At 49.3% G+C, this 12,235-nt stretch overlaps 1 protein-coding gene across 1 annotated transcript in view; it reads right to left on the bottom strand.

Moving 5' to 3' along the window:
• The window catches only part of KLHL6 (kelch like family member 6), a 64,338-nt gene that overhangs the window by 7,932 nt on the left and 44,171 nt on the right, over nt 1-12,235 (bottom strand). The window contains exons 3-4 of the mRNA XM_004603072.2: nt 6,848-7,297; nt 844-1,081 (exon numbers count right to left, since the gene is read on the bottom strand). Of these exons, the coding sequence (XP_004603129.1) occupies nt 844-1,081; nt 6,848-7,297 (688 nt within the window). The remainder of the gene's footprint in view (nt 1-843; nt 1,082-6,847; nt 7,298-12,235) is intronic.

The raw sequence follows: 12,235 nt of genomic DNA, 5'->3' as shown, positions 1-12,235 counted from the left end.
TCCTCCCTCCTTCCTTCCTTCCTTCCTTCCTTCCTTCCTTCCTTCCTTCCTTCCTTCCTTCCTTCCTTCCTTCCTTCCTTCCTTCCTTCCTTCCTTCCCTTCTTCCTTCCTTCCTTCCTTCCCTTCTTCCTTCCTTCCCTTCTTCCTTCCTTCCTTCCTCCCTTCCTTCCTCCCTTCCTTCCTTCCTTCCTTCCTTCCTTCCTTCCTTCCTTCCTTCCTTCCTTCCTTCCTTCCTTCCTTCCTTCCTTCCTTCCTTCCTCCCTCCCTTCCTCCTTCCCTCCCTTCCTTCCTTCCTTCCTTCCTTCCTTCCTTCCTTCCTTCCTTCCTTCCTTCCTTCCTTCCTTCCTTCCTTTCTTCCTTCCTTCCTTTCTTCCTTCCTTCCTTCCTTCTCCACACCCAGTGGTGCTGGGAGCTAGTCCCAGATAGGTGCTCTGAGATTGCTCCTGGCAATGCTCAGGGGACCAATGAGGCCTCCTATATGCAAAATCTGTACTTAGACTATTGCGTTCTCTCTCTCTGTCCTTTTCCTCCTCTCTCTTTGCACTGCCATGAATTGAGCCCAGGCCCCATACACGTGAGGCATGCTATTTAGCACTGGGCCACATCTCTGGCCCTTGAAGAGATCTTATTCCTTACTGAATTCCTGGTGCTTGACTAAGTGTCCCAACGCCTGTGGCAGACACCCAATTGATTCTAATCCTTCCTTCTTCCTCTCTTATGAAGGACTGACTCGATACCGCTCACAGTGTTCATTCAGTGGTCAGGAGTCTCTGAGATAAGACCCCGGTTTGCTGGGCTGGGTGGGGAAGGGGCTTGCTTCCGGGGCAGGTGGCTCCTGCTTACCTGAGATGTAGACCTCATTCTTTAATGTTACACACGCAAACTCCACCCACTTCTTATTCTCACTCTCCAGCTCGTGCTCCGTCATGGGGAGCTTGGCCACCTCCAGGCGGCTGCGTCTTAGCGGATCCAGGCAGGTGACCTCCGCCACAAACCGCTCATCCCTCGTGCAGCCGCCAATGATCATGAACACCTCCGACTGGAACTCGTGCATCCTGGGCTTGGTGCGCTCCGAGATGATCTGGAAAATCCGAGGAAGGGATAGTGGGTCAGAGTGCAGCCCTCGACTGCCGGCCCGGCCCCTGGATGACCAAGTGGACTCTCCTTCAGCCTCGTCCACTGTCTCTGTAACACGGGATTTAGTGGTGGCGACCACCTCCTGGGTGTTCGTTGTGAGGAATAAATGACATGGTCCGTGTCTATTGACACAGGACCTTGTGCCTGACAGGTACTTAGTTAAGATGACCTGTTGTCACTTGGCTGCCCTTTGGAGGGGGGAGGGCCCCCACACTTGGCATTGCTCAGAGGTCACTGCCAGTGGTGCTCAGGATACCAGGAAGAGCTGGGGCTTAAACTCTGGGCCTCCTGCGTGCAAAGCATGCGCACTAGCCTCTGGCCTACCGTCTTTGACCCTGCTTCAGCTGTTTTTTAAAAAATCCATGTCTTAATGACTGGTTAAAGAAACTTTGGTACATCTACACAATGGAATACTATGCAGCTGTTAGGAGAGATGAAGTCATGAAATTTGCTTATAAATGAATAAACATGGAGAGTATCATGCTAAGTGAAATGAGTCATAAAGAGAGGGACAGACATAGAGGGACTACAGTCATTTGTGGAGTATAAAATTACATCACATGAAGCTGACACCCAAGGACAGTAGATACAAGGGCCAGGAGGATTGCCCCATAGCTAGAAGACTGCTTCATGAGTGGAGGGGAAAAGGCAGATGGAATAGAGAAGGGATCACTAAGAAAATGATGGCTGGAGGAACCAGTTGGGATGGGAGATGCATGCCGAAAGTAGATAATGGACCAAACATGATGACCTCTCAGTGTCTGTGTTGCAAGACATAATGCCCAAAAGTAGAGAGAGAGTATGGGGAATATTGTCTGCCCTAGAGGCAGGGGGAGGGTAGGAAAAGGGGGGTATACCTGGGATATTGGTGATGGAGAATGTGCACTGGTGGAGGGATGGGTGTTTGATCATTGTGAGATTGTAACCCAAACATGAAAGCTTGTAACTATCTCATAAAATTCAATAAAATTTTAAAAAATTTAAAAAAAAAAGAAATCCATGTCTTAGGCAGAGACATAATACAGTGGGTAAGGTATTGACCCTGCATGCAGCGGACTCTGGTTCAATTTTCAACATCACATATGGTCCCCCAGCACCGCCAGGAGTCACCCCTGAACTCAGAGCCAGAAATAGCCCACCCTCCCCCTGCCTCAAAAGGAAAAAGAAATGCCGGATTTTTTTTTTTAAATTAAATCGACTTCCTCTCCCCTCCTTACCTGAAGGCCCAAATCCTGGAATTTCAATTCTGGCCACCTACCACTTGCTGCCAATTTCTAGATGGTCCCCCGACTCTACTCATTACCAGACTTGTTCTGGAAGACAAGTCCTGATAGTAGGCCCATGAGAGCATTCAGAGACTTAGGAGGCAGGGAGCAGGGTGGGCCGGGGGGTTGGAGGCTGAGGCCCCACCGGGATCATAGGAGCCTTCAAATCCTGAGGGAGCAAAAGTCATGCCTTTGGAGATAGTACTCCCTGGGCATCTGGACCCAGGAGAGAAGCAGAGATTTGCAAGAAGGCAGGTACCGCAGAGTTTGGTCCTGGTGCTACCTCCTCCACCTCCTCCCTTGGAGAGGCCACACGGCCCTGTCTATGCCAGCAGGTGCTTGTGACTTCCTTTGTGCCAAGATCAGAATGGGTGCTTGTGAGCTTTAGAGGAGGGCATGAGTGTTCAGAGAACCCCACAGGCATGGTAGTGGCTGCAGGCGGAGACACCATCTTGGCACCACTGCTGGCTCAGTGGTCCCTCTTCCTAGTGCCATCACACCTGCACCCATGGGAACTGACTCCAGATGCACCGGAAGGAGACACAGGGCAGTTCCTGCTTCCCTGATGGCCAAAGCAACCCCTTTTCATACAAAGTTAGGCTTCCCTCCATGGCCTATGGGACTCTGGGATTGTCCACAGAGGCTGCCAAGAAGCTTGCAGGACAAAGACTCCACCCGCAAGTGGAGATCCAATCAGGGGTCACCAGTCATCGAGCCAGCCAACAGCCAACCTACGCTTTTCCATCAAAGACTTCCTTTGTGCCAAGATCAGAATGGGCCTGCCCTGTCTGTGAGAGTGGACCGCAGCCATCAAGCCTGAGCATGTTTCTCTGAGGGGGCTGGAGGAAGGAGGGACAATGTGAGGAAAAAGGGGCTGAGCCTGAGGCCCAACCGTGCAGAGGCCGGCCGCTGGGATAACGGATCTTGGGAATATGGGTGCATAAAGAAGCTCAAGCTGGAGGGACAGGCTGTGAGAAGTGAGTCAGCAGCAAAGGACGCCCTCACCAGCTCGTGACGTTCTCTCCAGCTACCAGCCTTGGCGCCTGTCCCTAAGCCTCCCTTTGCACAACTGCAACAACACCTCTAGGGCCAATCTGGTCTCTTGAATGGAGGACTGAGGGATGGAGGCTGCACTGGCCTCCCCAATCTGGTTCTCCTGGAATCCTCATTGCCAGTTCGAGAATGGTTTCATCTGTGCCCCTATCTTATGAAGTGTCCCTCGCTCACTGGCAGCTGGGGGAGACTGGACTAGCCGTATCTCACTTTAGACCTGGGGGACTGGGCCCCTTCTGGGCTCTGGCCAACAGTAGGTTCCGCTCCTAGCAGCGGAAGTCCCCACGCTCCTGCCCACTCTCTGGCTCCTGCACACTGTCTGTCATTCCCCATACCCCTCCCTGCCCACTTACGCTGAAAGTCAGCTGGGCTTGTTTGCAATGTCATTCTGCCCGTTTCTCTAGGAAGTCATTCTTGGCTTTCCACAGTGCTCCCTTCACGTTGAATTTCCCCACACACCTTTCATATTCCATGTACTTGACTCTCAAGTCCCTGATGTGGGGGACAGTCCTTATTCTCGAAGGGATTCTCAGCACCAAGAGCAGTACCTGGGGCAAAGTGGGTTTCTAGAAACATTGGGGGGAGGAGTGGAGGAGTGAATGCATGAATGAGCAAGATAGGAAAAGCAGAACCTCATGCAGGTTTTCTTTCACAGTCTCATTGTTTCCCAAAGTGAGCGCTGCTGCACCCTGGGAAGTACTGAATGATTCCGGGGTGTGTGTGGGGGGTAGCCTCCGGTGTGTTTAGGGGCCCTACCTGGAATTATGTACACGTGAAACCATCCTTAGCAGTATTCTAAGTTACAGTATTTCCGTTAAAAATGAGCTAAATAAAAAAACAATAAGGAAGGTTGATTTCTTAGGGCTGGAGAGATAGCACAGTGGGTAGGGCGCTTGCCTTGCAGACAGCTGACTTGGGTTTGATCTCTGACACCACATATGGTCTCCTGAGCACCCCCAGGAATGATCCCTTAGCACAGAGCCAGGAGTAAACCCTGAACACCCTGTGGCACAAAAAGCAAACAAAATAAGAGTAGATTGAGTTTTCAGAGAGATGCTGAGTGACTTCTTCATTGACAAGGGAGCAGTAGGTAAACCAGCCCGGGGCCTCTGGTGTGCATCATTATGGCAAGAAGCTTCCACTATAGCCCCACCATGGTCCCCACCTCTGGGTATTTGCATCTTACTTTGTTCCCTCCACATTGCTCCAGAGTCAGTCCCTGCAAGAACACAATATAGCAGCAGTGGTAAGTCTTTTTTGCAGGGGGGTGATAAAAGGCACTGCCTTGCCACCTTAATTACTTGCTTTCACTTTCCCATGCATCATTTGCTCTGAGGAAAGCCAGCTGTCCTGGATAGTCCCCCACAGTGAGAAACTGAGGCAGCCAGCCATCAGTCAATAAGAAACTGAAACCTCTTGGCAATCCTGTGAGTCTGGGAATAGATTCTACTGTCCCACTCGCGTCAGCTGTAACCCTAATCAACCTGACCACAGCTGCCTGAGAGACCTTGAATCACTCAGCTAAAGAGCTTTCAGAATCCTGATAAAGATTTGCTATTTTAGAGTATTTTGGTGGTAATTAAGAGCCTCTTTGAAATGCAGGGGCTCATACATGGACAGCACACATTGACAAATCACTGGCTGCAAAGATTGCTGGTTTTGCAGTGCGTGGATAACTTGTCCCACAGTCATAGATAGCACATACGATCAGTGCATGGCTTTGGCTGGTTCTTGGGACCTGTTTTGTAACAGCGCTAGAGAACTGATAAATGATGATTCTATTACCAAATTGCAAGATCAGCCTTATTGTACAAAATATTTACCCTGAAGGTTGACATATGCCAATCTGCAGCCAGAGAGGTACAAGATTCCCAAGCATAAAGATGTTCGCCAGTGTCTGGCATACAGCAATCAGCTTAGTTTATTTTCAGATTGTTAAAACTAGAGGACAGTTCCCCTGACGGGCTACTGATTGTTTGGCATGCCTAGAGGGGAACAAAAGAGGGAGCTTTTGTCCTCAGGAGCAAGACCTCACCCCTTTATGGTCACAGAGCAGACATTGTTAGTATTGATTCAGTTGGAGCCTAGAAACTTGGGGGGCAATGAGATAAAGGAGCAGCTTTCTCTGCCCCCAAGAGCTGTTTTCCAAGGAAAGTACCAGCTACCGCTCCTAAATTAAATGCAGTGAATTGGCATGATGCTTATGATCCTAAAATATCCTACTTTGTTACTCCCCTAAGCCTAACAGACAAGGTTGAGGTGAGAGAGAATAACAGGACCAGGAGCAGCATGTGGGAAAGAAAAGTTGAGGAAAATTAAAGAAGGAAGTGCGCTGACAAAGTAGCCTTTAGCTTCCACTCCCATTATCAGGAGTAAACTCAGGCCCTTCAAGAAGTGGGTTTCAGGGAATTTTCTGGGAATCGAGAGACAGGGAGACTCCAGCTGGGAGGCCCCTGGGGCTGGTTGTTTCTGATTCCCACTAAAATGGTGTTTGTTTGCTTGTGTCTGTTTTGGGACCACACCCAGCTATGTCTAAGGGTGACTCCTGGCTCTGTCACCTATCACTCCTGGTAGGCTTGTGGGTGATGACCCAGGTTCAATCCCAAGCCCTGCATATGGTCCCCTGAGCATCGCCAGCAGCAGTTCCTGAGCACAGAAACCAGAGGAGCCCCGCATGGCATGCCCCCAAAACAAACAACAACAACAACAAAACGTGGGGTGGACAAACGGAGAAAGAACAAAGGGAATGCCCTGCTGCAGAGGCAGGGTAGGGTGGTGGGGGGTGGGGTGGGGGGTGGGAGGGATACTGGGAACACTGGTGGAGGAGAATGGGCACTGGCGGAGGGATGGGTAAATGATCACTGTATGACTGAAATGCAAACACTAAAGTTCAGAGTTTGTAACTGTACCTCACAGTGATTCACTAATAAGAAATTAAAAAAAAAAACGCGGGGTGGAGTCAAAGAAGAGGGGAAGTAGGATGACGCGGCTTGAGTTTTAGGCTGTCCACCTGGGGAGTTGGAAGGAGGCCAGGCTGCAGGCTGAAGATGCTCAGAACGGAAAGGAGAGTGTGGACCAAAGAAAGCCCGAGCAAAGCCCAGGGTGTCCAGGTTTCTCAGGGCGGGCAGAGCGGGCAAGCTGAGCCCAAGCAACGGCTTCAGAAAAGTGACCACCAGGCCAGACCTCCCACCTTGGTGTAACTGGGCGGGGAAGGGCAGTGCCGGGTGCGGGGCTGGGTGGCCGCCTAATATGCGGCATCGCCGGGGTCCTCCAGATCCGGAAGCCAGACCCAAACAGCACCCAGACTTCTGGAGGCGCTGAGGGTCTGCAAATCCGCGCGAACCCTCCACCGCGCCAGCTCCCCCAGAGTCCCCCCTGGGGGTCCAACTCACCTCATTGCCAGAAAGGTGGTACATCCTGGCCTCCTGGAGCAGCGGGAAGACCTCGGGGCACTGTCTGATGAGGGGCTCCGCCTCCACCGTCTCCACGAAGTACCAGGGGTCGAGCAGCGGCAGGCGCACGTTCTCCAGGACGAAGGGCAGCAGGCAGAGGCGCTCGGCCGGCCGGTGGCGGACCCAGCGCATCACCGTCTCGAACACCTGCGCCTCCTCCGTCACGTACAGGTCGTCGCTCTTCAGGATGTGGTGCAGCGTGTCCACCGGCAGCTCCAGGAAGTCCTCGGAGCTCACGATCTGCACGAAGTTTTGGACGATGTAACCTTGAACCTGCTTCTTCAGGCTGTCCAGGGAGTGGGTGTCCGCCAGCCTCAGTATGCCCACGCAATTTTCTGGGTTCAAGGCGTCCGTGAGGAAGCTGGCACAGGCATCCACCATGCGCAGGAACTGAGGGAGCAGAAGCGGGGCCAGAAAAATTATTAGTCCAAGACGAGGTCCATTACTTTGGGTCGTGTTGGGAGTAAGATTAGAAACAAGGGGCCAGAGCTATAGTACAGCAGGCAGGCAGGGCACCACTCATCCTTGCACGCTGTCCACCCAGGTTCCATCCCGGCTCCAAACGTGCCAGGGATGGTTCCGCGCATCCCTGCCCGCAGAGCCGAGAGTAAGCCCTGGGCACAGTCAGGTGTGGCTCAAAACCGAAAGCGGAAAAGTTAGAAACGAACTACGGGGCCAGCAATAGAGGATTAACTAACCCCATGATAAAACGGTAGTATTTCCTCCAGCTCTGGAGTTGTGACTAACACACACAAGAAAAATATAAATAACATGGATGGTGTTCACTGTGTGCAGAGCCTTTAACAAAATCTGTTCACCAGTCCAGAGAGTGCAGGGTTAAAGCCTCGCATGTGACTGACCCCAGGTTCAATCCCCAATATCACATATGCTCCCCCGTCCCCCAGCACCTGAGAATAGAATGAGGGGTGAGCCCTGAGCACCATCAAGTGTGGCCCTCAAACTCACCCCAGCCGCACTAAAAGAGATCCTCAGTCCCAGGACCAGTTAGATAGTACAGGGGTGAGGCACTGGTCTTGCATGCTGCTGATTGATTTGGGTCCCTAGCACCACATTGTGGTCTCCTGAGCACAGGCAGGAGTGATCCCTGAGCACAGAGCCAAGAGTCAGCCCTGAACATAGGCAGGTGTGACCCACACCTCCCATCAAAAAATAAAGGGAAAAAAACCCTAAAAATCTCTTCACAAAATTTGAACCCCTAGATTTCATGAGCAAGTAACAGGAACTAGAGGAAAAGAGGAACAAAACTGATGCTATGGGAATGTAATCAGCCAAGAACAGACTGTGGGAAACACTATGAAGGAACCAGTTTAGTGTTTTCAACAAATACATCACAAGGGGCGAGAGGGGAAAGGGAAGCAAGAGCTGAGTAGGAGAGACGTAGGAGGCAGTTCCATACTGCAAAAGAAGCGCCTTATTTGGGTCCCCGATTTATGCATGGTAATCTCAAAAGTCAGAGAACACTTCAGATGATTAAGGTTTGGTAATGGAAAGCAATGATTAATTCAAGAAAGAATTAATGATGACATCATAATACATCAGACATCATAATGATGTATGATAACTGGGATATTTAAAAAAAATTTTTTTTTTTTAGAAATAAACACTGGGCCCAGGGCATAGAGCAGAGATCTTCAACCTCTTCCCTCCTGTGGACCAGGAGCATATTGGTCCTTAAGCAGGCAGTTAGAAGCGAGGCAGGAGACTGTCTTTTTCAGCCTTTCTGCCCCTGCAAGCCACAGGAGTTCGTGGAGCAGTGGTTGAAGACCCCTAGCCCAGAGTTCCTGCCTCGCGTCTCTGAGCCCTAGTTCCCGGGGCACACCATCTCAGCAGTTCTGCATTTGGAGCTTCGAAGCCCTGTCTTCTTCAGTTCCAAGCACCACAAGCTTTTTTTAAAAAAATTAATTTATTTTATTTTTTATTGAATCACCATGAGAAACAGTTACAAAGCTTTCATGTTTGAGTTTCAGTCATACAAGGATCGAACACCCATCCCTCCACCAATGCACATTCTCCACCACCAATGTCCCCAGTATGCCCCACCCCTTTTTAACCCTCCCCCTGCCTCTATGACAGATAATTTCCCCCCTCCCCCATACTCTCTCTCTGCTTTGGGGCATTGTGGTTTGCAGTACAGATACTGAGAGGCTGTCACATTTGGTCCTTTATCTACTTTCAGCAAGCATCTCCCATCCCGAACGATTCCCCCAACCATCATTGACCGCAAGCTGTTTTCCTCACACCGCAGTGAGCTGTGCGGAGGGACCACAACAGGACGTGCAACCCCCGGAGTGCCCTGGAACAAAAAGAACTTGGAGCACCACAGCCTGGCTGTGTGGCCTCTGGAGGGCACTGTGTGGGAGCCACAGCACCCCCTGCAGAGCAACACAACCGAGGCTTGTGTGGCTCAAGGAAGTGAGCAAGTTCTGGGGAGCACAGGTACAAGCCCGCAAACCATTGTGCCAAGCTCAGTGAGCTGCAGGGAGGAGTGTTTGAGCGCTGCAGCCTGAAGGGGGACGCCCTGCCAGTACCACCTTTACAATGTGTGGGAGTACCTGACACTAGTCCAGTCATCACACCATCAACAATAAGAAAGGATGATTTTTAAAATTTTTTAAAATTTATTTTATTTTTATTTATTTTGTATTTTGGGTCATACCTAGCAATGCTCAGGGGTTACTCCTGGCTCATGCACTCAGGAATTACTCCTGATGGTGTTCAGGGGCCATATAGGATGCTGGGAATCGAACCCAAGTCGGCCGCATGCAAGGCTCTACCTGCTGTGCTATCACTCCAGCCCCAGGGGGAATGATTTTTTAAAAAAGGTTAATAATAAATTAGAAATACATGCTGTGGCGGAGAGATGGCCTAGCAAGTAGGGTATTTGTAGCTGACCTGGGCTTGATCCCTAATATCCCAGATGGTTCCCTGAGCACTGCCAGGAGTGATCCCTGAGCACAGAGCCAAGAGTTGGGAACAGTTGGCTGTGACCCCCCGCAAAGCAAATTTTTAAAAAAATGAATAAATAGCAAAATATTTGCAGATATCACGGGGAAGGTACTTAAAAAAATTCGACATATCTTTTGATCCTATTTTTCCTTTTCTTTCTGACCACACCCAGCAGTGCCTGGGGACTGAACCGAGACCTCCCATGTGCAAAGCATGTGATGTAGTCTGTGGCACTGTCTCTCCTGCTCTATGATCCTATTCTTATAAAGGAAAAATAGATCATAGAAACATGGCAGAATGATAGACATCAAAATAGTTATTATTTCTGTGTACCAGGCATCTAAGGACAGATTATGCTGCAGTAAAAACAAACAAACAAACAAACAAAAACAAAAACTTGCAGGGCAGAGAGATAGTACAGAAATTTAGGCTTTTTTTTTTTTTTTGCCTTCAGCTAACCCTGATATGAATCTCCAGAACCACATATGGTCTCCTGATTGCTACCAGGGTCACTCTTGAGCACAGTCAGGAATAGTCCCTGAGAACTTCCCAGTGTGGCCCCCAAACAAACCAGCCTGCAGATCTCAAGGTTACCTCATAACCGATGATCTCTCACGCTACATGCGTGCCCTGGGCTCTTTTCTTAGACTCTGATGACAGAACAGCCCTTGGAGGTGTGTCAGACGGAGGAAAAAGAGCCTTTGTGTGAGAGATCCACACAAAGGCTCTTAAAAACGAACTTCTGCTCTTAGACAGCACCTGCCACTCACGCTCACACTTAACGGGCCGTCGCAGTCACAAGGCAAGACTTGTGGTCAAGAGATTCATAATCTTCCCACAGAGACAGGTCTCAGAGCAATGCCCAAGGGAAGAAAAGGCGTCAGACTCTGATCACAGGCTGAACTTGCCAAAGGGAAGGAGGGCAGCTGGCTATGAGGATACAGGGGCCCAGGGGCTGGGCTCGGGGGATGTTGGCTGGGCAGCAGGTGGACCTGGGTTAGTGACATTATGCCCCAGAACACAGCACAATTTATGCTCTTGCAAAGCAGGGTTACCTCAATAATATTTTTTAAAGGGGGAAAGAAGAAGGATAGACAAGGACAAGACTATGTAATTAAATTAATCGAAGATACCAACCTCTTAAATGACTACGAGAATTTTCCTTATCTTGTTATAGCTTTTATAAATTCTCTACAATGAGAATGTAGAGGCTGGAGTGACAGTACAATGGGTAGGGCACTTGCCTTGCACTTGGCTGACTTGGGTTCAATCCCCCCCGTATGGTCGTATGGTCCTCTGAGCCCCGCCTGGTGTCATTCCTGAGCACAGAGCCAGGAATAAGCCCTAACAGCCAGGTGTGGCCCCCCCAAAACCAAATAAATAAAATAAGAAAGCACCATTTTGTACCTAAAAATGTCATTTGTAAAATTACTGTCTCCCACATCCGACTTGAAAGTCATCATGATCTTTATAAGATTGCGTGTTCTTTGGGCATACACAGCTCTTTACAGCATCTGAAGACTCAGCATTTCATCAGATTATTTAGTAGTTTGTCGCTGAGGTGTCTTAAGTATATTGGTGCTTTTTCTCTCCCTTCCCTCCCCCACTTCTGCTCAGTTCTTTTCCTCCTTTCTTCCTTCCTTCCTTCCTTTCTTTCTTTCTTTCTTTCTTTCTTTCTTTCTTTCTTTCTTTCTTTCTTTCTTTCTTTCTTTCTTTCTTTCTTTCTTTCTTTCTTTCTTTCTTTCTTCCTTCCTTCCTTCCTTCCTTCCTTCCTTCTTTCTTTCTTTCTTTCTTTCTTTCTTTCTTTCTTTCTTTCTTTCTTTCTTTCTTTCTTTCTTTCTTTCTTTTCTTTCTCTCTTTCTTTCTCTCTTTCTTTCTCTTTCTTTCTCTTTCTCTCTTTCTCTCTCTCTTTCTTTCTTTCTTTCTTTCTTTCTTTCTTTCTTTCTTTCTTTCTTTCTTTCTTTCTTTCTTTCTTTCTTTCTTTCTTTCTTTCTTTCTTTCTTTCTATTTTCCTTTTGTTCTTCTCTGGGCTTAGCTTTGAACACAAGTTCAGGCTCCTGTTTCCTTTCCTCGTTCATTGGACTTCTTATGGGCCCAAGTTTCCCTGTTCCTGGGGTGATCGAGAGGGAAAGAGGGAGACTGAGAAGGCAGGGCTGGGGAGGGGAGGGGGTTCCCATTACAGGGGTTGGGGGAGTAGGACTGTGGAGTCTAAAGGCTGACCGTGAACCGGTCCTAGCATGAACCCCACTGACTTCATCTTTCATCTTCATTCCAGAACCTCCTACAACCAGATTTCTGGTCATAAGGGGGAATCAATCCCAAAGGCCAATTAGAATCTCTCCCTGGGTTTTGGAGACACCT

The sequence above is a fragment of the Sorex araneus genome, chromosome 2 (assembly GCF_027595985.1).
Source record: "Sorex araneus isolate mSorAra2 chromosome 2, mSorAra2.pri, whole genome shotgun sequence".
In the NCBI taxonomy this organism is placed as follows: Eukaryota; Metazoa; Chordata; class Mammalia; order Eulipotyphla; family Soricidae; genus Sorex; species Sorex araneus.
Note: the sequence above shows the minus strand (reverse complement) of the source record. Positions and strands in the feature narration are given on the sequence as shown.